We start from the raw sequence: 25,935 nt of genomic DNA on the forward strand, positions 1-25,935 counted from the left end.
CACCTGCAGTACGCCAAGGCCAAGGAGGTGGACGGCAAGTAGGTACAACCTCCATGGTTTAAGGAGACAGTGTGAGGGATAATATTATGGTTTAAGGAGACAGTGTGAGGGATAATATTATGGTTTAAGGAGGCCGTGTGAGGGATAATATTATGGTTTAAGGAGGCAGTGTGAGGGACTGGGATAATATTATGGTTTAAGGAGGCAGTGTGAGGGATAATATTATGGTTTAAGGAGGCAGTGTGAGGGACTGGGATAATATTATGGTTTAAGGAGACAGTGTGAGGGATAATATTATGGTTTAAGGAGGCAGTGTGAGGGATAATATTATGGTTTAAGGAGGCAGTGTGAGGGATAATATTATGGTTTAAGGAGACAGTGTGAGGGACTGGGATAATATTATGGTTTAAGGAGGCAGTGTGAGGGACTGGGATAATATTATGGTTTAAGGAGGCAGTGTGAGGGATAATATTATGGTTTAAGGAGGCAGTGTGAGGGATAATATTATGGTTTAAGGAGACAGTGTGAGGGATAATATTATGGTTTAAGGAGGCAGTGTGAGGGATAATATTATGGTTTAAGGAGACAGTGTGAGGGACTGGGATAATATTATGGTTTAAGGATACAGTGTGAGGGACCGGGATAATATTATGGTTTAAGGAGGCAGTGTGAGGGATTATATTATGGTTTAAGGAGGCAGTGTAAGGGACTGGGATAATATTATGGTTTAAGGAGGCAGTGTGAGGGATAATATTATGGTTTAAGGAGGCAGTGTGAGGGATAATATTATGGTTTAAGGAGACAGTGTGAGGGATAATATTATGGTTTAAGGAGATAGTGTGAGGGTTAATATTATGGTTTAAGGAGGCAGTGTGAGGGATAATATTATGGTTTAAGGAGGCAGTGTGAGGGTTAATATTATGGTTTAAGGAGGCAGTGTGAGGGATAATATTGTGTTTTAAGGAGGCAGTGTGAGGGATAATATTATGGTTTAAGGAGGCAGTGTGAGGGACTGGGATAATATTATGGTTTAAGGAGGCAGTGTGAGGGATAATATTATGGTTTAAGGAGACAGTGTGAGGGTTAATATTATGGTTTAAGGAGGCAGTGTGAGGGTTAATATTATGGTTTAAGGAGGCAGTGTGAGGGATAATATTGTGGTTTAAGGGGGCAGTGTGAGGGATAATATTATGGTTTAAGGAGTCAGTGTGAGGGATAATATTATGGTTTAAGGAGGCAGTGTGAGGGACTGGGATAATATTATGGTTTAAGGAGGCAGTGTGAGGGACTGGGATAATATTATGGTTTAAGGAGGCAGTGTGAGGGATTCTATTATGGTTTAAGGAGGCAGTGTGAGGGATTATATTATGGTTTAAGGAGGCAGTGTGAGGGACTGGGATAATATTATGGTTTAAGGAGGCAGTGTGAGGGACAATATTATGGTTTAAGGAGGCAGTGTGAGGGATAATATTATGGTTTAAGGAAACAGTGTGAGGGATAATATTATGGTTTAAGGAGAGAGTGTGAGGGACTGGGATAATATTATGGTTTAAGGAGGCAGTGTGAGGGATTATATTATGGTTTAAGGAGTCAGTGTGGGGGATAATATTATGGTTTAAGGAGGCAGTGTGAGGGATAATATTATGGTTTAAGGAGGCAGTGTGAGGGACTGGGATAATATTATGGTTTAAGGAGGCAGTGTGAGGGACTGGGATAATATTATGGTTTAAGGAGGCAGTGTGAGGGATAATATTATGGTTTAATATATCCCTCACACATAATATTATGGTTTAAGGAGTCAGTGTGAGGGATAATATTATGGTTTAAGGAGGCAGTGTGAGGGATAATATTATGGTTTAAGGAGGCAGTGTGAGGGACTGGGATAATATTATGGTTTAAGGAGACAGTGTGAGGGACTGGGATAATATTATGGTTTAAGGAGGCAGTGAGGGACTGGGATAATATTATGGTTTAAGGAGGCAGTGTGAGGGATAATATTATGGTTTAAGGAGACAGTGTGAGGGTTAATATTATGGTTTAAGGAGGCAGTGTGAGGGTTAATATTATGGTTTAAGGAGGCAGTGTGAGGGATAATATTGTGGTTTAAGGAGGCAGTGTGAGGGATAATATTATGGTTTAAGGAGTCAGTGTGAGGGATAATATTATGGTTTAAGGAGGCAGTGTGAGGGATAATATTATGGTTTAAGGAGACAGTGTGAGGGACTGGGATAATATTATGGTTTAAGGAGGCAGTGTGAGGGATAATATTATGGTTTAAGGAGTCAGTGTGAGGGATAATATTATGGTTTAAGGAGGCAGTGTGAGGGACTGGGATAATATTATGGTTTAAGGAGGCAGTGTGAGGGATTCTATTATGGTTTAAGGAGGCAGTGTGAGGGATAATATTATGGTTTAAGGAAACAGTGTGAGGGATAATATTATGGTTTAAGGAGAGAGTGTAAGGGACTGGGATAATATTATGGTTTAAGGAGGCAGTGTGAGGGATTATATTATGGTTTAAGGAGACAGTGTGAGGGATAATATTATGGTTTAAGGAGGCAGTGTGAGGGATAATATTATGGTTTAAGGAGGCAGTGTGAGGGACTGGGATAATATTATGGTTTAAGGAGACAGTGTGATGGACCGGGATAATATTATGGTTTAAGGAGGCAGTGTGAGGGACTGGGATAATATTATGGTTTAAGGAGGCAGTGTGAGGGATAATATTATGGTTTAAGGAGGCAGTGTGAGGGATTATATTATGGTTTAAGGAGCCAGTGTGAGGGACTGGGATAATATCATGGTTTAAGGAGACAATTTAATTGACTGGGATAATATTATGGTTTAAGGAGCCAGTGTGAGGGACTGGGATAATATTATGGTTTAAGGAGTCAGTGTGAGGGATACTATTATGGTTTAAGGAGGAAGTGTGAGAGACTGGGATAATATCATGGTTTAAGGAGACAATGTAAGGGACTGGGATAATATTATGGTTTAAGGAGGCAGTGTGAGGGACTGGGATAATATTATGGTTTAAGGAACCAGTGTGAGGGACTGGGATAATATCATGGTTTAAGGAGACAATGTGATTGACTGGGATAATATTATGGTTTAAGGAGCCAGTGTGAGGGACTGGGATAATATTATGGTTTAAGGAGGCAGTGTGAGGGACTGGGATAATATTATGATTTAAGGAGACAGTGTGAGGGCTAATATCATGGTTTAAGGAGGCAATGTAAGGGACTGGGATAATATTATGGTTTAAGGAGGCAGTGTGAGGGACTGGGATAATATTATGATTTAAGGAGACAGTGTGAGGGATAATATTATGGTTTAAGGAGGCAGTGTGAGGGACTGGGATAATATTATGGTTTAAGGAGACAGTGTGAGGGACTGGGATAATATTATGGTTTAAGGAGGCAGTGCGAGGGACTGGGATAATATTATGGTTTAAGGAGGCAGTGTAAGGGATTATATTATGGTTTAAGGAGACAGTGTGAGGGATAATATTATGGTTTAAGGAGGCAGTGTGAGGGATTATATTATGGTTTGAGGAGACAGTGTGAGGGATAATATTATGGTTTAAGGAGGCAGTGTGAGGGACTGGGATAATATTATGGTGAGGGATAATATTATGGTGAGGGATAATATTATGGTTTAAGGAGTCAGTGTGAGGGATAATATTATGGTTTAAGGAGGCAGTGTGAGGGATAATATTATGGTTTAAGGAGGCAGTGTGAGGGATAATATTATGGTTTAAGGAGTCAGTGTGAGGGATAATATTATGGTTTAAGGAGGCAGTGTGAGGGACTGGGATAATATTATGGTTTAAGGAGGCAGTGTGAGGGATAATATTATGGTTTAAGGAGGCAGTGTGAGGGACTGGGATTATATTATGGTTTAAGGAGGCAGTGTGAGGGATAATATTATGGTTTAAGGAGGCAGTGTGAGGGATAATATTATGGTTTAAGGAGTCAGTGTGAGGGATAATATTATGGTTTAAGGAGGCAGTGTGAGGGACTGGGATAATATTATGGTTTAAGGAGGCAGTGTGAGGGATAATATTATGGTTTAAGGAGGCAGTGTGAGGGATAATATTGTGGTTTAAGGAGTCAGTGTGAGGGATAATATTATGGTTTAAGGAGAGTGTGAGGGATAATATTATGGTTTAAGGAGGCTGTGTGAAGGACTGGGATAATGTTGTGTGTGTCAGGTTTAATTAAGGAGGCTGTGTGAGGGACTGGGATAATATTGTGTGTGACAGGTTTAAGGAGGCTGCCCAGGCCTATGAGAGTGCCAGGGACTGGGACAACGTGATCCGGGTGTTGCTGGATCACCTCAACAACCCTGAAGACGCCGTCCGCATTGTCAGGGAGACGCAGAGCATCGACGGGGCCAAGATGGTTGCCAGGTGGGGACTGTCAGGCAGCGAGACACACAGTCAGAGGGACAGTCAGAAAGACTGTCACACAGTCAGAGGGAGAGACAGTCAGGCAGCGGGACAGTCAGGCAGTGAGACATACAGTCAGGCAGCTAGACAGACAGTCAGCGAGATTGTCAGGCAGCAAGACAGACAGTCAGTCAGCGAGACAGACAGTCAGTCAGCGAGACAGACAGTCAGGCAGCGAGACAGACAGTCAGGCAGCGAGACAGACAGTCAGGCAGCGAGACAGTCAGGCAGCGAGAAAGTCAGGCAGCGAGAAAGTCAGGCAGCGAGAAAGTCAGGCAGCGAGACAGACAGTCAGGCTGCGAGACAGACAGTTAGGTAGCGAGACAGACAATCAGACAGACAGTCAGTCAGCGAGACAGTCAGGCTGCGAGACAGACAGTCAGGCTGCGAGACAGACAGTCAGGCTGCGAGACAGACAGTCAGGCTGCGAGACAGACTCTACTTTTATTATGATTCTAAGTGGTGTGTGTGTGTGTGTGTGTGTGTGTGTGTGTGTGTGTGTGTGTGTGTGTGTGTGTGTGTGAGTCTGTGTGTTTATGTCTATCTGTGTGTGTGTGTGAGTCTGTGTGTTCATGTCTATCTGTGTGTGTGTGTGTTTCAGGTTCTTCCTGCGTCTAAGTGACTACGGCTCAGCCATCCAGTTCCTGGTGTTGTCCCACTGTAACGACGAGGCCTTCCAGCTGGCACAGCAACACGGGCAGATGGACAGCTACGCTGACATCATCAGTCAGTCTCTCTGTCTGTGTCTACGGGGAGGGAGGGGGTCTGGGCTGGGGGGTGGGGGGTCTGTGTGTCTACGGGGAGGAGGGGGGTGTCTGGGGGCTGAGAGGGGGGGGGGGGGTGGGGGGAGTCTGTGCGGGAGAGTGTAGGAGGGGGGAGTCTATCAGATGTACCCTGTTAGTGTTGATGCATCATAATCAGTGGAAAGTAGTGAATGTGTGTGTGTGTGTATGTGTGTGTGTGTGTGTGTGCAGGCTCTGAGGCCACCCAGGAGGACTACCAGAGTATGGCTCTCTACTTCCAGGGGGAGAACAAACACCTGCAGGCTGGGAGGTTCTTCCACAAGTGTGGCCAGTACAGCAAAGTACTCATCTATCTATCTATCTATCTATCTATCTATCTATCTATCTATCTATCAGTACAGCAAAGTACTCATCTATCTATATATCTATCAGTACAGCAAAGTACTCATCTATCTATCTATCTATCTATCTATCAGTATAGCAAAGTACTCATCTATCTATCTATCTATCTATCTATCAGTACAGCAAAGTATTTATCTATCTATATCTATCTATCAGTACAGCAAAGTACTCTCTATCTATCTATCCATTCATCCCTTCTGTCTGTCTATCTATCCATTCATCCCTTCTGTCTATCTATCTATCCATTCATCCCTTCTGTCTGTCTATCTATCCATTCATCCCTTCTGTCTATCTATCTATCCATTCATCCCTTCTGTCTGTCTATCTATCCATTCATCCATCCACCCCCCATTAATAAATTGGCCCATTCACTCACTCACTCACCCACCCTCTCTCTCTTCTCTCTCTCTCTCTCTCTCTCTCTCTCTCTCTCTCTCTCTCTCTCAGGCCCTGAAGCACTTCCTGAAATGTCCCAACACTGATGACAACCTGGCCATCGAGATGGCTATAGAGACGGTGACAGGAGTGTGTGTGTGTGTGTGTGTGTGTGTGTGTGTGTGTGTGTGTGTGTTTAACTGTTTCTAGGGGGTTTTAAGGTTAGAATTAGGGTTAGGAGCTAAGGTTATTTTTAGGTTTAGTGCTAAGAGTATGGGTTAGGAGTTAGGGTTAGGAGCTAAGGTTATTTTTAGGTTTAGGGTTAAGAGTGTGGGTTAGGAACTAGGGTTAGGGTTAAGGTTAGAATTATGGTTAGGAGCTAAGGTTAGTTTTAGGGTTAGGAACTAGGGTTAGGGTTAAGCTAAGAGCTAAGGTTAGTTTTAGGGTTAAGAGTATGGTTTAGGAACTAGGGTTAGGGTTAAGACTATGGGTTAGGAACTAGGGTTAAGACTATGGGTTAGGAACTAGGGTTAAGAGTATGGGTTAGGAACTAGGGTTAAGAGTATGGGTTAGGAACTAGGGTTAAGAGTATGGGTTAGGAACTAGGGTTAAGAGTATGGGTTAGGAACTAGGGTTTAGGGTTAGGAACTAGGGTTAGGAACTAGGGTTAAGAGTATGGGTTAGGAACTAGGGTTAAGAGGGGGTTAAGAGTATGGGTTAGGAACTAGGGTTAAGAGGGGGTTAAGAGTATGGGTTAGGAACTAGGGTTTAGGGTTAAGAGTATGGGTTAGGAACTAGGGTTAGGGTTAGAAACTAGGGTTAGGAACTAGGGTTAAGAGTATGGGTTAGGAACTAGGGTTAAGAGTGGGTTAGGAACTAGGGTTAGGGTTAGGAACTACGGTTTAGGGTTAGGAACTAGGGTTAAGAGTATGGGTTAGGAACTAGGGTTAAGAGTATGGGTTAGGAACTAGGGTTAGGGTTAGGAACTAGAGTTTAGGGTTAGGAACTAGGGTTAAGAGTATAGGTTAGGAACTAGGGTTAAGAATATGGGTTAGGGTTAAGAGTATGGGTTAGGATGGGTTAGGAGTTAGGGTTAGGAACTAGGGTTAAGAGTATGGGTTAGGAACTAGGGTTAAGAGTATGGGTTAGGAACTAGGGTTTAGGGTTAAGAGTATGGGTTAGGAACTAGGTTTTAGGGTTAAGAGTATGGGTTAGGCACTAGGCTTAAGAGTATGGTTTAGGGTTAAGAGTATGGGTTAGGATGGGTTAGGAACTAGGGTTTAGGGTTAAGAGTATGGGTTAGGAACTAGGGTTAAGAGTATGGGTTAGGATGGGTTAGGAACTAGGGTTGAGAGTATGGGTTAGGAACTAGGGTTGAGAGTATTGGTTAGGAACTAGGGTTAAGAGTATGGGTTAGGATGGGTTAGGAACTAGGGTTAGGAACTAGGGTTAAGAGTATGGGTTAGGAACTAGGGTTGAGAGTATGGGTTAGGAACTAGGGTTAAGAACTAGGGTTTAGAGTATGGGTTAGGAACTAGGGTTAGGAACTAGGGTTAAGAGTATGGGTTAGGAACTAGGGTTAAGAGTATGGGTTAGGAACTAGGGTTTAGGGTTAAGAGTATGGGTTAGGAACTAGGGTTAAGAGTATGGGTTAGGAACTAGGGTTAGGAACTAGGGTTAAGAGTATGGGTTAGGGTTAAGAGTATGGGTTAGGATGGGTTACGAACTAGGGTTAAGAGTATGGGTTAGGAACTAGGGTTAAGAGTATGGGTTAGAAACTAGGGTTAAGAGTATGGGTTAGGAACTAGGGTTGAGAGTATGGGTTAGGAACTAGGGTTAAGAGTATGGGTTAGGAACTAGGGTTAAGAGTATGGGTTAGGAACTAGGGTTAGGAACTAGGGTTAAGAGTATGGGTTAGAAACTAGGGTTAAGAGTATGGGTTAGGAAAAATAATATTTTGAATAGGACGGAATTGTGTCCCCACAAGGTTAGTTATACAAGACTGTGTGTTTAGGGTAAGAGTGTCCCCACAAGGTTAGTTATACAAGACTGTGTGTTTAGGGTAAGTGTGTCCCCACAAGGTTAGTTATACAAGACTGTGTGTTTAGGGTAAGTGTGTCCCCACAAGGTTAGTTATACAAGACTGTGTGTTTAGGGTAAGTGTGTCCCCACAAGGTTAGTTATACAAGACTGTGTGTTTAGGGTAAGTGTGTCCCCACAAGGTTAGTTATACAAGACTGTGTGTTTAGGGTAAGTGTGTCCCCACAAGGTTAGTTATACAAGACTGTGTGTTTAGGGTAAGTGTGTCCCCACAAGGTTAGTTATACAAGACTGTGTGTTTAGGGTAAGTGTGTCCCCACAAGGTTAGTTATACAAGACTGTGTGTTTAGGGTAAGTGTGTCCCCACAAGGTTAGTTATACAAGACTGTGTGTGTGTGTGTGTGTTTTCCAGGTGGGCCAAGCCAAGGATGAGTCTTTGACCAATCAGCTGATTGATTACCTGATGGGGGAAAGTGACGGCATGCCCAAGGTAATCAATATTATACTAACTTATCAATATCTGTCTGTCTGTCTTTAATTGATTGGAATAGTCGCTTGGCTTTTCTTTCACACTGTCTGTCTGTCTGTCTGTCTGTCTGTCTGTCTGTCTGTCTGTCTGTCTGTCTGTCTGTCTGTCTGTCTGTCTGTAGGCCTAGTCTGTCTGTAGGCCTAGTCTGTCTGTCTGTCTGTCTGTCTGTCTGTCTGTCTGTCTGTCTGTCTGTCTGTCTGTCTGTCTGTCTGTCTGTCTGTAGGCCTTGTCTGTCTGTCTGTCTGTCTGTAGGCCTAGTCTGTCTGTCTGTCTGTCTGTCTGTCTGTCTGTCTGTCTGTCTGTCTGTCTGTCTGTCTGTCTGTAGGCCTAGTCTGTCTGTCTGTCTGTCTGTAGGCCTAGTCTGTCTGTCTGTCTGTCTGTCTGTCTGTCTGTCTGTCTGTCTGTCTGTCTGTCTGTCTGTCTGTCTGTCTGTGAGACAGATTTGTATTTTACACTATAAGCATTGTGTGGGCTCTCTGTCCCCACCCCTCTACCTGCCACCCAATCCGTGCGTTTGCTCTCTCTGACGTGCCGTCTGATTGGCTGCCATCTGACAGGGAGCCTATCACTGAGTAGTGGTGTTGTCTTCCCCCTTTCCTCCCAGGATGCCAAGTACCTGTTCCGTCTCTACATGGGCCTGCTGCAGTACAGAGAGGCAGCGTGTACTGCCATCATCATCGCTAGAGAGGAGCAGTCTGCAGGTACACACTCACATATATATATATAGAGAGGAGCAGTCTGCAGGTACACACTCACATATATATATATATATATATATATATATATAGAGAGGAGCAGTCTGCAGGTACACACTCACATATATATATATAGAGAGGAGCAGTCTGCAGGTACACACTCACATATATATATATAGAGAGGAGCAGTCTGCAGGTACACACTCACATATATATATATATAGAGAGAGAGAGGAGCAGTCTGCAGGTACACACTCACATATATATATATAGAGAGGAGCAGTCTGCAGGTACACACTCACATATATATATATATATATATATATATATATAGAGAGGAGCAGTCTGCAGGTACACACTCACATATATATATATAGAGAGGAGCAGTCTGCAGGTACACACTCACATATATATATATATATATATATAGAGAGGAGCAGTCTGCAGGTACACACTCACATATATATATATATATAGAGAGAGAGGAGCAGTCTGCAGGTACACACTCACATATATATATATATATATATAGAGAGGAGCAGTCTGGAGGTACACACTCACATATATATATATATAGAGAGAGAGAGGAGCAGTCTGCAGGTACACACTCACATATATATATATAGAGAGAGAGAGGAGCAGTCTGCAGGTACACACTCACATATATATATATATATAGAGAGAGGAGCAGTCTGCAGGTACACACTCACATATATATATATATAGAGAGGAGCAGTCTGGAGGTACACACTCACATATATATATATATATATATATAGAGAGAGGAGCAGTCTGCAGGTACACACTCACATATATATATATATAGAGAGAGAGAGGAGCAGTCTGCAGGTACACACTCACATATATATATATATATATATATATATATAGAGAGAGAGAGGAGCAGTCTGCAGGTACACACTCACATATATATATATATATATATATATAGAGAGAGAGAGGAGCAGTCTGCAGGTACACACTCACATATATATATATATATATATAGAGAGGAGCAGTCTGCAGGTACACACTCACATATATATATATATAGAGAGAGGAGCAGTCTGCAGGTACACACTCACATATATATATATATAGAGAGAGAGAGGAGCAGTCTGCAGGTACACACTCACATATATATATATATATAGAGAGAGAGAGGAGCAGTCTGCAGGTACACACTCACATATATATATATATAGAGAGAGAGAGGAGCAGTCTGTAGGTACACACTCACATATATATATATATAGAGAGGAGCAGTCTGCAGGTACACACTCACATATATATATATATAGAGAGAGAGAGGAGCAGTCTGCAGGTACACACTCACATATATATATATATAGAGAGGAGCAGTCTGCAGGTACACACTCACATATATATATATATAGAGAGGAGCAGTCTGGAGGTACACACTCACATATATATATATATATAGAGGAGCAGTCTGCAGGTACACAATCACATATATATATATATAGAGGAGCAGTCTGCAGGTACACACTCACATATATATATAGAGAGGAGCAGTCTGTAGGTACACACTCACATATATATATATATATAGAGAGAGAGAGAGAGAGAGAGAGGAGCAGTCTGCAGGTACACACTCACATATATATATATATATATATATAGAGGAGCAGTCTGCAGGTACACACACATATATATATAGAGAGAGAGAGGAGCAGTCTGCAGGTACACACTCACATATATATATATATATATAGAGAGGAGCAGTCTGCAGGTACACACTCACATATATATATATATATATAGAGAGGAGCAGTCTGCAGGTACACACTCACATATATATATATATAGAGGAGCAGTCTGTAGGTACACACTCACATATATATATATATAGAGAGAGAGAGAGAGAGAGAGGAGCAGTCTGCAGGTACACACTCACATATATATATATATATATAGAGAGGAGCAGTCTGCAGGTACACACTCACATATATATATATATAGAGAGAGAGAGGAGCAGTCTGCAGGTACACACTCACATATATATATATATAGAGAGGAGCAGTCTGCAGGTACACACTCACATATATATATATATAGAGAGAGAGAGGAGCAGTCTGCAGGTACACACTCACATATATATATATATAGAGAGGAGCAGTCTGTAGGTACACACTCACATATATATATATATAGAGAGAGAGAGGAGCAGTCTGCAGGTACACACTCACATATATATATATATAGAGAGAGAGAGGAGCAGTCTGGAGGTACACACTCACATATATATATATATAGAGAGAGAGAGGAGCAGTCTGCAGGTACACACTCACATATATATATATATATAGAGGAGCAGTCTGTAGGTACACACTCACATATATATATATATATATATAGAGGAGCAGTCTGCAGGTACACACACATATATATATAGAGAGAGAGAGGAGCAGTCTGCAGGTACACACTCACATATATATATATATATATAGAGAGGAGCAGTCTGCAGGTACACACTCACATATATATATATATATATAGAGAGGAGCAGTCTGCAGGTACACACTCACATATATATATATATAGAGGAGCAGTCTGTAGGTACACACTCACATATATATATATATATAGAGAGAGAGAGAGAGGAGCAGTCTGCAGGTACACACTCACATATATATATATATATATATAGAGGAGCAGTCTGCAGGTACACACACATATATATATAGAGAGAGAGAGGAGCAGTCTGCAGGTACACACTCACATATATATATATATATATATAGAGAGGAGCAGTCTGCAGGTACACACTCACATATATATATATATATATAGAGAGGAGCAGTCTGCAGGTACACACTCACATATATATATATATATATAGAGGAGCAGTCTGTAGGTACACACTCACATATATATATATATATAGAGAGAGAGAGAGGAGCAGTCTGCAGGTACACACTCACATATATATATATATATATATATAGAGAGGAGCAGTCTGCAGGTACACACTCACATATATATATATATATAGAGAGAGAGAGAGGAGCAGTCTGCAGGTACACACTCACATATATATATATATATATATATAGAGAGGAGCAGTCTGCAGGTACACACTCACATATATATATATATATAGAGAGAGAGAGAGGAGCAGTCTGCAGGTACACACTCACATATATATATATATATATATATAGAGAGAGAGAGGAGCAGTCTGCAGGTACACACTCACATATATATATATATATATATATAGAGAGGAGCAGTCTGCAGGTACACACTCACATATATATATATATATAGAGAGAGAGAGAGAGAGAGGAGCAGTCTGCAGGTACACACTCATATATATTTATATATATATAGAGAGGAGCAGTCTGCAGGTACACACTCACATATATATATATATAGAGGAGCAGTCTGTAGGTACACACTCACATATATATAGAGGGAGAGAGAGAGGAGCAGTCTGCAGGTACACACTAATATATATATATATATATATATATAAGAGAGGTATGCAAAGTTGTCATGAAGGCAAAGGGTGGCTACTTTAAAGTATCTCAAATGTAAAATATTGTTTTATTTGTTTAACACTTTTTTGGTTACTACATGATTCCATATGTGTTATTTCATAGTGTTGATGTCTTCACTATTATTCTACAATGTAGAAAATAGTACAAAAATAAATAAAACCCCTTGAATGAGTAGGTGTGTCCACACTTTTGACTGGTACTGTACATACACACAGTCGTAAATATACACACAGTCATGCACATACCTTAAAGGACGTGTTTATGTGCATGTGTGTTCCAGGGAACTACCGTACCGCCCATGACGTGCTGTTCAGTATGTACACTGAGCTGCAGACACAGAAGATCAGAATCCCTGCTGAGATGAACACCAACCTCATGATCCTCCACTCATACATACTGGTTAAGGTAGAACTACACTACCCAGCATCCTCTACTGCTATACCACTACACTAGCCAGCATCCTCTACTGCTATACCACTACACTACCCAGCATCCTCTACTGCTATACCACTACATTAGCCAGCATCCTCTACTGCTATACCACTACACTACCCAATATCCTCTACTGCTATACCACTGCACTACCCAATATCCTCTACTGCTATCTTAGGCTTGTGTGCTGCTGCTCGGCCATGGAAACCCATTTCATGAATCTCCCGACAAACAGTTATTGTGCTGACGTTGCTTCCAGAGGCAGTTTGGAACTCGGTAGTGAGGGGTTGCTTCCAGAGGCAGTTTGGAACTCTGTAGTGAGGGGTTGCTTCCAGAGGCAGTTTGGAACTCTGTAGTGAGGGGTTGCTTCCAGAGGCAGTTTGGAACTCTGTAGTGAGGGGTTGCTTCCAGAGGCAGTTTGGAACTCTGTAGTGAGAGTTGCTTCCAGAGGCAGTTTGGAACTCGGTAGTGAGGGGTTGCTTCCAGAGGCAGTTTGGAACTCTGTAGTGAGGGGTTGCTTCCAGAGGCAGTTTGGAACTCTGTAGTGAGTGTTGCTTCCAGAGGCAGTTTGGAACTCTGTAGTGAGGGGTTGCTTCCAGAGGCAGTTTGGAACTCTGTAGTGAGGGGTTGCTTCCAGAGGCAGTTTGGAACTCTGTAGTGAGTGTTGCTTCCAGAGGCAGTTTGGAACTCGGTAGTGAGGGGTTGCTTCCAGAGGCAGTTTGGAACTCTGTAGTGAGGGGTTGCTTCCAGAGGCAGTTTGGAACTCTGTAGTGAGTGTTGCTTCCAGAGGCAGTTTGGAACTCTGTAGTGAGGGGTTGCTTCCAGAGGCAGTTTGGAACTTTGTAGTGAGTGTTGCTTCCAGAGGCAGTTTGGAACTCTGTAGTGAGGGGTTGCTTCCAGAGGCAGTTTGGAACTCTGTAGTGAGTGTTGCTTCCAGAGGCAGTTTGGAACTCTGTAGTGAGGGGTTGCTTCCAGAGGCAGTTTGGAACTCTGTAGTGAGTGTTGCTTCCAGAGGCAGTTTGGAACTCTGTAGTGAGGGGTTGCTTCCAGGGGCAGTTTGGAACTCTGTAGTGAGTGTTGCTTCCAGAGGCAGTTTGGAACTCGGTAGTGAGGGGTTGCTTCCAGAGGCAGTTTGGAACTCTGTAGTGAGGGGTTGCTTCCAGAGGCAGTTTGGAACTCTGTAGTGAGGGGTTGCTTCCAGAGGCAGTTTGGAACTCTGTAGTGAGTGTTGCTTCCAGAAGCAGTTTGGAACTCTGTAGTGAGTGTTGCTTCCAGAGGCAGTTTGGAACTCTGTAGTGAGGGGTTGCTTCCAGAGGCAGTTTGGAACTCTGTAGTGAGTGTTGCTTCCAGAGGCAGTTTGGAACTCGGTAGTGAGGTGTTGCAACCGAAGACAGATGATTTTTACTCGCTTCAGCACTCGGCGGTCCCGTTCTGTGAGCTTGTGTGGCCTACCACTTCGCGGCTGAGCCGTTGTTGCTCCTAGACATTTCCACTTCACAATAACAGCACTTACAGTTGACCGGGGGAAGCTCTAGCAGGGAAGAAATTTGACAAACTGACTTGTTGGAAAGCTGGCATCCTATGACGATGCCACGTTGAAAGTCACTGAGCTCTTCAGTAAGGGCCATTCTATTGCCAATGTTTGTCTATGGAGGTCGCACGGCTCTGTGATCAATCGTATACATGAGTGTGACTAAACTTCCCAGCATCATCCACTCATACATCCTGGTTAAGGTAGAACTACACTACCCAGCATCCTCTACTGCTATCCCACTACCCAGCATACTCTACTGCTATCCCACTACCCAGCATCCTCTACTCCTATACCACCACCCAGCATCCTCCACTAGGATACAACTACACTCCTGGGGGCCAGTTGATTATACCTGATGCTGTGATTATGGATTGATTAATGTATTGGTTGGTGTATTGATTGGTTGATTGATTAATGTATTGGTTAATGTATTGGTTGATGTATTGGTTGGTGTATTGATGTATTGGTTGGTTGATGTATTGATTGGTTGATTGGTTAATGTATTGGTTGATGTATTGGTTGGTTAATGTATTGGTTGATGTATTGGTTGGTTGATGTATTGGTTGGTGTATTGATTGGTTGATTGGTTAATGTATTGGTTGATGTATTGGTTGATGTATTGGTTGGTTGATGTATTGGATGATGTATTGATTGGTTGATGTATTGGTTGGTTGATGTATTGGTTGGTTGATGTATTGGTTGATGTATTGGTTGGTTGGTGTATTGGTTGGTTGATGTATTGGTTGATGTATTGGTTGGTTGGTGTATTGATTGGTTGATGTATTGGTTGATGTATTGGATGATGTATTGATTGGTTGATGTATTGGTTGATTGATGTATTGGTTGGTTGATGTATTGGTTGATGTATTGGTTGGTTGATGTATTGGTTGATGTATTGGTTGGTTGATGTATTGGTTGATGTATTGGTTGGTTGGTGTATTGGTTGATGTATTGGTTGGTTGGTGTATTGGTTGATGTATTGGTTGGTTGGTTGATGTATTGGTTGGTGTATTGGTTGGTTGATGTATTGGTTGGTTGATGTATTGGTTGATGTATTGGTTGGTTGGTTGATGTATTGGTTGATGTATTGGTTGGTTGATGTATTGGTTGGTTGATGTATTGATGTATTGGTTGATGTGTTGGTTGGTTGGTGTATTGATGTATTGGTTGGTTGATGTATTGGTTGGTTGATGTATTGGTTGGTTGATGTATTGGTTGGTTGGTGTATTGGTTGGTTGGTGTATTGGTTGGTTGGTGTATTGGTTGGTTGATGTATTGGTTGGTTGGTGTATTGGTTGGTTGGTGTATTGGTTGGTTGATGTATTGGTTGGTTGATGTATTGGTTGGTTGATGTATTGGTTGGTTGGTGTATTGGTTGGTTGGTGTATTGGTTGGTTGGTGTATTGGTTGGTTGATGTATTGGATGATGTATTGGTTGGTTGTTGTATTGGTTGGTTGGTGTATTGGTTGGTTGGTGTATTGGTTGGTTGATTTATTGGATGATGTATTGGTTGGTTGATGTATTGGTTGGTTGATGTATTGGTTGGTTGGTGTATTGGTTGATGTATTGGATGATGTATTGGTTGGTTGTTGTATTGGTTGATGTATTGGATGATGTATTGGTTGGTTGATGTATTGGTTGATGTATTGATGTATTGGTTGGTTGATGTATTGGTTGATGTATTGGTTGGTTGATGTATTGGTTGGTTGATGTATTGGTTGATGTATTGGTTGGTTGATGTATTGGATGATGTATTGATTGGTTGATGTATTGGTTGGTTGATGTATTGGTTGGTTGATGTATTGGTTGGTTGATGTATTGGATGATGTATTGATTGGTTGATGTATTGGTTGGTTGGTGTATTGATTGGTTGATGTGTTGGTTGGTTGATATATTGGTTGATGTATTGGTTGATGTATTGGTTGGTTGATGTATTGATGTATTGGTTGGTTGATGTATTGGTTGGTTGATGTATTGGTTGGTTGATGTATTGGTTGGTTGATATATTGGTTGGTGTATTGATATATGTGTTGATTGATTGTATTGACTGGTTGATATATTGATTGATTGATTTCAGATCCATGTGAAGAGAGGGGAGCATCTGAATGCAGCTCGCATGCTCATCAGAGTTTCCAACAACATCAGCAAATTCCCCTCCCGTGAGTCACACACACACACACACACACACACACACACACACACACACAGCCTGGCTCACACAGCATATGATGTGTTGTTAATTTCCCCCCTAAAGCATATGTAATGATTTGATGTGTTTATCTGTCTGACTGTGTGTGTGTGTGTGTGTGTGTGTGTGTGTGTGTGTAGACATCGTACCCATCCTGACGTCAGCGGTGATAGAGTGTCACCGGGCCGGTCTGAGGAACTCTTCGTTCAGCTTCGCCGCCATGCTGATGAGACCAGAGTACCGTCACAAGATCGACCCCAAGTACCGCAAGAAGATAGAGGCTATGGTCCGGTACGACACAAACACACACACACACACCTCTCCTCTCTGTCTCTCTCTCTCTCTCTCTCTCGCTCTCTCTCTCTTTCTCTGTCGCTGTCTCTCTCTCTCTGTCTCTCTGTCTGTCTGTCTGTCTCTGTTTGTCTGTCTGTCTCTCTCTCTCTCTCTCTCTCTCTCTCGCTCTCTCTCTCTCTCTCTCGCTCTGTCTCTCTCTCTCTCTCTGTCTCTCTCTCTCTCTCTCTGTCTCTCTGTGTCTCTCTCTCTGTCTCTCTCTGTCTCTCTCTCTTTCTTTCTCTGTCTCTGTCTCTGTCTCTCTCTCTGTCTCTGTCTCTGTCTCCCTCTCTCTGTCTCTCTGTCTGTCTCTGTCTGTCTCTCTCTCTCTCTCTCTCTCTCTCTAACTCTCTCTCTCTCTCTCTCTCTGTCTCTCTCTCTCCTTCCTCCAGTCGTCCAGACACCAGTGAGATAGAAGAGGAGACCACTCCTTGTCCATATTGTGGTTTCACGCTGCCCCAGTGTGAACTGATCTGTCCTGGCTGCAAGAACAACCTGCCCTACTGCATCGCCACGGTAACACACACACACACATAGGACATACACAGAGCACACACACACATAGGACATACACAGATCACACACACACACATCTGACTTTAGGACTAGGAGCTATGCCATGGTGAATCAGTCAACCAATCAAAAATCTTGATAAACCATCACCTCTTCCTCTCTCCTCCTCCTCTCCCTCCTCTCCTCCTCATCCTCTCTCTCCTCCTCCTCTCCCTCCTCTCCTCCTCATCCTCTCTCTCCTCCTCCTCTCCCTCCTCTCCTCCTCATCCTCTCTCTCCTCCTCCTCTCTCTCCTCTCTCTCTCTCCTCTCTCTCTCTCTCCTCTCTCTCTCTCTCTCTCTCTCCCTCTCTCTCCTCCTCCTCTCCCTCCTCTCCTCCTCATCCTCTCTCTCCTCCTCCTCTCCCTCCTCTCCTCCTCATCCTCTCTCTCCTCCTCCTCTCTCTCCTCTCTCTCTCTCCTCTCTCTCTCTCTCCTCTCTCTCTCTCTCTCTCTCTCTCTCTCTCTCTCTCTCTCTCCTCCTCCTCCCCCTCTCCTCCTCCTCCTCCTCCTCTCCCTCCTCTCCTCCTCTCTCTTTCTTTCTCTCTCTCTCCTCTTCCCACTCTCCTCCTCTTCCTCTCTCTCTCTCCTCCTCTCCTCCTCTTCCTCTCCTCCTCTCCATCCTCTCCTCCTACTCCTCCTCTCCCTCCTCTCCTCCTCCTCCTCCCTCCCTCTCTCTCTCTCTCTCTCTCTCTCTCTCTCTCTCTCTCTCTCTCTCCCTCCTCCTCCTCTTCCTCTCTCTCCATCCTCTTTCTCTCTCTAGGGTCATCACATGCTGAAAGATGATTGGTCAGTTTGTCCTCACTGTGAATTCCCTGCTCTCTACTCCCAGCTCATCCTGTGAGTGGAACACACACACACACACACATACACACAAAAAAACACATACACATAGACACACACACAGACACACAGGCACACAAAACCACACATACACACACAAACACACACACAGACACACAAAAACACATATACACACACACACAAAAACACACACACACACACAGACTAAACATCTGTATTGTAAAAAAGCCTCTTCTACTGTTGTAGTATGGCCATGTTTCTCTGAACAGTTTGTGTGTGTGTGTGTGTGTGTGTGTGTGTGTGCGCAGGCTGTTGGAGACAGATAGTGTGTGTCCCATGTGTTCCGAGACTCTGAGTGTGAACCAGGTGGAGAAGATGGATGACTGTTCCAGCTTCCTGCAGCCTGACCAATCAGAGCACTGATACAGGTCAACACACACACTGTTCCTGCAACCTGACCAATCAGAGCACTGATACAGGTAAACACACACACTGTTCCTGCAAGCCTGACCAATCAGAGCACTGATACAGGTCAACACACACACTGTTCCTGCAGCCTGACCAATCAGAGCACTGATACAGTTACACACACACACACACACTGTTCCAGCTACCTGCATAGACACACACACCATATGCCCACAAGTATGTGTGAATATTAAATGTGGTAATGGTTTTCTGAGACTGTTATTTGTGTGTTTTCCCAGAGATCTGTGGTGATGTGGCCTGGTGGTGTACGACATAGAGGACTGCTGCTGGGGGGGGGGACGGATCGTCATAATGTCTGGAACGGAAACAATGGAAGCCACGTGTCTAATTACCTTCCCACTCATTCCTCTCAGGACATTACCACGAGCCCGTCCTCCCGGATTAAGGAGCTACCAACCTCCTGTGATAGGGGAACGGGAGCCAGTGTCATAATCCACTCCTCCATGTTTCTCTACCACCTGTCAAACTGTTGATATAGACAGCTGTAGGCGTCCTCCTCCTCCATGTTTCTCTACCTCCTGTTAAACTGTTGATATAGACAGCTGTAGACGTCCTCCTCCATGTTTCTCTACCACCTGTTAAACTGTTGATATAGACAGCTGTAGACGTCCTCCTCCTCCATGTTTCTCTACCACCTGTTAAACTGTTGATATAGACAGCTGTAGACGTCCTCCTCCTCCATGTTTCTCTACCACCTGTCAGACTGTTGATATAGACAGCTGTAGGCGTCCTCCATGTTTCTCTACCACCTGTTAAACTGTTGATATAGACAGCTGTAGACGTCCTCCTCCTCCTCCATGTTTCTCTACCACCTGTCAAACTGTTGATATAGACAGCTGTAGACGTCCTCCTCCTCCATGTTTCTCTACCACCTGTTAAACTGTTGATATAGACAGCTGTAGACGTCCTCCTCCTCCATGTTTCTCTACCACCTGTTAAACTGTTGATATAGATAGCTGTAGACGTCCTCCTCCTCCTCCATGTTTCTCTTCCACCTGTTAAACTGTTGATATAGACAGCTGTAGACGTCCTCCTCCTCCTCCATGTTTCTCTACCACCTGTTAAACTGTTGATATAGACAGCTGTAGGCGTCCTCCTCCATGTTTCTCTACCACCTGTTAAACTGTTGATATAGACAGCTGTAGACGTCCTCCTCCTCCTCCTCCATGTTTCTCTACCACCTGTTAAACTGTTGATATAGACAGCTGTAGATGTCCTCCTCCTCCATGTTTCTCTACCACCTGTTAAACTGTTGATATAGACAGCTGTAGACGTCCTCCTCCTCCATGTTTCTCTACCACCTGTTAAACTGTTGATATAGATAGCTGTAGACGTCCTCCTCCTCCTCCATGTTTCTCTACCACCTGTTAAACTGTTGATATAGACAGCTGTAGGCGTCCTCCTCCTCCATGTTTCTCTACCACCTGTTAAACTGTTGATATAGACAGCTGTAGACCTCCTCCTCCATGTTTCTCTACCTCCTGTTAAACTGTTGATATAGACAGCTGTAGACGTCCTCCTCCTCCTCCATGTTTCTCTACCACCTGTTAAACTGTTGATATAGACAGCTGTAGACGTCCTCCTCCAGGTTTCTCTACCTCCTGTCAAACTGTTGATATAGACCGCTGTAGACCTCCTCCTCCATGTTTCTCTACCTCCTGTTAAACTGTTGATATAGACAGCTGTAGACCTCCTCCTCCTCCATGTTTCTCTACCACCTGTCAAACTGTTGATATAGACAGCTGTAGACGTCCTCCTCCTCCATGTTTCTCTACCACCTGTTAAACTGTTGATATAGACAGCTGTAGACCTCCTCCTCCTCCATGTTTCTCTACCACCTGTTAAACTGTTGATATAGACAGCTGTAGACGACCTCCTCCTCCTCCATGTTTCTCTACCACCTGTTAAACGGTTGATATAGACAGCTGTAGACCTCCTCCTCCTCCATGTTTCTCTACCACCTGTTAAACTGTTGATATAGACAGCTGTAGACGACCTCCTCCTCCTCCATGTTTCTCTACCACCTGTTAAACTGTTGATATAGATAGCTGTAGACGTCCTCCTCCTCCTCCATGTTTCTCTACCACCTGTTAAACGGTTGATATAGACAGCTGTAGACCATTGTTATTGTAACTTATGTACTCTACATATCTGCATTGAAGCCATGAATTCATTCATGTCGACGTTGTTAAAAAATATGAATATTAAATATGAATATTAAATATATTTTTTCTCTTGTGGAGGAGTTTGACTGTCTGAAATATCACAAAGTTAACAATGAATATATGAATAACAATGATATCATCTTTGTATCTGTTCCATAGAGATGGATAGAGGACTCATCTTTGTATCTGTTCCATAGAGATGGATAGAGGACTCATCTTTGTATCTGTTCCATAGAGATGGATAGAGGACTCATCTTTGTATCTGTTCCATAGAAATGGATAGAGGACTCATCTTTGTATCTGTTCCATAGAGATGGATTGAGGACTCATCTGTATCTGTTCCATAGAGATGGATAGAGGACTCATCTTTGTATCTGTTCCATAGAGATGGATAGAGGACTCATCTTTGTATCTGTTCCATAGAGATGGATAGAGGACTCATCTTTGTATCTGTTCCATAGAGATGGATAGAGGACTCACCTGTATCTGTTCCATAGAGATGGATAGAGGACTCATCTGTATCTGTTCCATAGAGATGGATAGAGGACTCATCTGTATCTGTTCCATAGAGATGGATAGAGGACTCATCTGTATCTGTTCCATAGAGATGGATAGAGGACTCATCTTTGTATCTGTTCCATAGAGATGGATAGAGGACTCATCTGTATCTGTTCCATAGAGACAGATGAGTCCTCTATCCATCTCTATGGAACAGATACAGATGAGTCCTCTATCCATATCTGTTCCATAGAGATGGATAGAGGACTCATCTTTGTATCTGTTCCATAGAGATGGATAGAGGACTCATCTTTGTATCTGTTCCATAGAGATGGATAGAGGACTCATCTGTATCTGTTCCATAGAAATGGATAGAGGACTCATCTTTGTATCTGTTCCATAGAGATGGATAGAGGACTCATCTTTGTATCTGTTCCATAGAGATGGATAGAGGACTCATCTTTGTATCTGTTCCATAGAGCACAACAGTGGAGGTGTCATAATACCCATAAAACCTAGTGGTCAAACCTGTCCACCATTCAATCAATCAAATGTATTTATAAAGCCCTTCTTACATCAGCTGATATCTCAAAGTGCTGTACAGAAACCCTGCCTAAAACCCCCCAAAAGCACGGTGGCTAGGAAAAACTCCCTAGAAAGGCCGGAACCTAGGAAGAAACCAGGCTCTGAAGGGTGGCCAGTCCTCTTTTGGCTGTGCCGGGTGGAGATTATAACAGAACATGGCCAAGATGTTCAAATGTTCATAGATGACCAGCAGGGTCAGATAATAATAATAATAATCACAGTGGTTATCGAGGGTGCAGCAAGTCAGCACATCAGGAGTAAATGTCAGTTGACTTTTCATAGCTGATCATTCAGAGTTAGAGACGGCAGGGAGAGAGTGTGTTGAAAACAGCATGTCCGGGACAAGGTAGCACGTCCAGTGAACAGGTCAGGGTTCCCTAGCCACAGGCAGAACAGTTGAAACTGGAGCAGCAGCACGACCAGGTGGACTGGGGACAACGAGGAGTCATCAGGCCAGGTAGTCCTGAGGCATGGGCCTAGGGCTCAGGTCCTCCGAGAGAGAGAGAAAGAGAGAATTAGAGAGAGCACACTTAAATTCACACAGGACACCGAATAGGACAGAAGTACTAGGATATAGGATTTAACCCCACTAAAAAGATATCTTCAAACCACCAACTTACTACCCTGAGACATGACCGAGTATAGCCCATGAAGATATCCCCCACGGCACGAACCCGAGAGGGGCACCAAACCTGGACAGGAAGATCACGTCAGTGACTCTAGAAAATATTAAAAAAACTGGATCAAGGTTTGGCTTTTTCAAGAGAGGCTTTATTACTGCCACTTTTAGTGAGCTTGGTACACATCCGGTGTGTTACGCGGAGTGGAACAGGGGAACCCAAGAGCATTCTCAGACGAGGAGACTGGGATGAAGTAACCAAAGTATTTATTGAAACACAGGGGGGCGATGGAGTGCAGGTCAGGGGAAGCTCGGGCGGGTTGCAGGGAACCAGGTGCGGAGGCTGAGACTAGAGTGAGAGGGGTTGGGACAGGATAAGCAGGTCTGTAGGGAAATCCAAGGGAGTAGTAGAGTGGATAATCCAGGACAGAGTAGCAGGATGACGAGACGTGGGACTGGAGACAGGGACCAGAGTCAGAGAGGGCAGAACTGTAGCAGAGAGGATAACAGTGTCAGGCAAGGAAAACGGGTACAACAGGATCTACAGTGCCTTGCGAAAGTATTCGGCCCCCTTGAACTTTGCGACCTTTTGCCACATTTCAGGCTTCAAACATAAAGATATAAAACTGTATTTTTTTGTGAAGAATCAACAACAAGTGGGACACAATCATGAAGTGGAACGACATTTATTGGATATTTCAAACTTTTTTAACAAATCAAAAAATGAAAAATTGGGGAGGAGGAGAGGGGTGGTGGGAGGGGTGGGGAGGAAGGGTTGTTGGGAGCAGGTTTTGGGAATGCTGTTCATTTTTAGTTTTTCTTCCCAGCAAGGTGGCTAAACAGGATGTGAGAAGTTCTGAGATGCTTCTGGGGGAAGTATGTGCCTCTGGGTTACTGGGGACTTCATAATTAAATCAAATGTTATTTGTCACATGCGCCAAAAACAACAGGTGTAGTAGACCTGACAGTGAAATGCTGAATACAACAGGTGTAGTAGACCTCACAGTGAAATGCTGAATACAACAGGTGTAGTAGACCTCACAGTGAAATGCTGAATACAACAGGTGTAGTAGACCTCACAGTGAAATGCTGAATACAACAGGTGTAGTAGACCTCACAGTGAAATGCTGAATACAACAGGTGTAGTAGACCTCACAGTGAAATGCTGAATACAACAGGTGTAGTAGACCTTACAGTGAAATGCTGAATACAACAGGTGTAGTAGACCTCACAGTGAAATGCTGAATACAACAGGTGTAGTAGATCTCACAGTGAAATGCTGAGGGGGGGGGGGGGGTTCTACGCTGTGTGTTTATGGGTAAGGTTGGGCCATGACTGTTTGTTTTGTTAAGAGGATTCTAGAACAGGTCAGTTGGTTTCTTACTGTCACATGAGGATTCTAGAACAGGTCAGTTGGTTTCTTACTGTCACATGAGGATTCTAGAACAGGTCAGTTGGTATCTTACTGTCACATGAGGATTCTAGAACAGGTCGGTTGGATTCTTACTGTCACATGAGGAATCCAGAACAGGTCAGTTGGTTTCTTACTGTCACATGAGGATTCTAGAACAGGTCAGTTGGTATCTTACTGTCACATGAGGATTCTAGAACAGGTCAGTTGGTATCTTACTGTATTCTGGTGATCTGAGTCAGACCTATTATTTAATATATGCTGTTGAATATCCCATGTTTCATGAGCTGAAATAAAACAATCTCAGAAATGTTCCATACGCACAAAAAACGTGTTTCAAATGTATTTACATCCCTGTTAGTGAGCATTTCTCCTTTTTCAAGACAATCCATCCACCTGACAGGTGTGGCATATCAAGAAGCTGAATAAACAGCGTGATCATTACACAGGTGCACCTTGTGCTGGGGGGACAATAAAAGGCCACTTTAAAATGTGCATCGTTGTCACACAACACAAGGCCACAGATGTCTCATGTTTTGAGGGAAAGTGCAATTGGCATGCTGACTGCAGGAATGCCCACCATAGCTTTTGCCAGATAATTAAATGTTGATTTCTCTACCATAAGCCGCCTCCAACATCGTTTTAGAGAATATAGAGGTAAGGTTTTATAGACCATTCACTAGAGGTTTAGAGAACTAGAGAACTGTAATCATGCTGCTCTATCTGACAGTATAGAGAACTGTAATCATGCTGCTCTATCTGACAGTATAGAGAACTGTAATCATGCTGCTCTATCTGACAGTATAGAGAACTGTAATCATGCTGCTCTATCTGACAGTATGGAGAACTGTAATCATGCTGCTCTATCTGACAGTATAGAGAACTGTAATCATGCTGCTCTATCTGACAGTATAGAGAACTATAATCATGCTGCTCTATCTGACAGTATAGAGAACTGTAATCATGCTGCTCTATCTGACAGTATAGAGAACTGTAATCATGCTGCTCTATCTGACAGTATAGAGAACTGTAATCATGCTGCTCTATCTGACAGTATAGAGAACTATAATCATGCTGCTCTATCTGACAGTATAGAGAACTGTAATCATGCTGCTCTATCTGACAGTGTAGAGAACTGTAATCATGCTGCTCTATCTGACAGTATAGAGAACTGTAATCATGCTGCTCTATCTGACAGTATAGAGAACTGTAATCATGCTGCTCTATCTGACAGTATAGAGAACTGTAATCATGCTGCTCTATCTGACAGTATAGAGAACTGTAATCATGCTGCTCTATCTGACAGTATAGAGAACTGTAATCATGCTGCTCTATCTGACAGTATAGAGAACTATAATCATGCTGCTCTATCTGACAGTATAGAGAACTGTAATCATGCTGCTCTATCTGACAGTATAGAGAACTATAATCATGCTGCTCTATCTGACAGTATAGATAACTATAATCATGCTGCTCTATCTGACAGTATAGAGAACTGTAATCATGCTGCTCTATCTGACAGTGTAGAGAACTATAATCATGCTGCTCTATCTGACAGCGTAGAGAACTGTA

General features: G+C 43.1%; 1 protein-coding gene across 1 annotated transcript in view; it reads left to right on the forward strand.

Moving 5' to 3' along the window:
- Positions 1-21,325, forward strand: part of LOC110516832 (WD repeat-containing protein 19) — an 85,197-nt gene extending 63,872 nt beyond the window's left edge. Inside the window, exons 25-38 of the mRNA XM_090188333.1 lie at positions 1-38; positions 4,265-4,411; positions 5,052-5,176; positions 5,425-5,534; positions 6,043-6,111; positions 8,423-8,500; positions 9,144-9,240; positions 13,039-13,163; positions 16,803-16,884; positions 17,054-17,204; positions 17,636-17,759; positions 18,556-18,632; positions 18,905-19,024; positions 19,304-21,325. The exon at positions 1-38 is cut by the window's left edge and continues 46 nt beyond it. Of these exons, the coding sequence (XP_090044459.1) occupies positions 1-38; positions 4,265-4,411; positions 5,052-5,176; positions 5,425-5,534; positions 6,043-6,111; positions 8,423-8,500; positions 9,144-9,240; positions 13,039-13,163; positions 16,803-16,884; positions 17,054-17,204; positions 17,636-17,759; positions 18,556-18,632; positions 18,905-19,019 (1,338 nt within the window). The 3' untranslated portion in view covers positions 19,020-19,024; positions 19,304-21,325. The remainder of the gene's footprint in view (positions 39-4,264; positions 4,412-5,051; positions 5,177-5,424; positions 5,535-6,042; positions 6,112-8,422; positions 8,501-9,143; positions 9,241-13,038; positions 13,164-16,802; positions 16,885-17,053; positions 17,205-17,635; positions 17,760-18,555; positions 18,633-18,904; positions 19,025-19,303) is intronic.
- The last annotated feature ends 4,610 nt before the right edge of the window (positions 21,326-25,935 follow it).

The sequence above is a fragment of the Oncorhynchus mykiss genome, chromosome 10, assembly GCF_057628025.1.
Source record: "Oncorhynchus mykiss isolate SJ-2025 chromosome 10, ASM5762802v1, whole genome shotgun sequence".
NCBI lineage: Eukaryota > Metazoa > Chordata > Actinopteri > Salmoniformes > Salmonidae > Oncorhynchus > Oncorhynchus mykiss.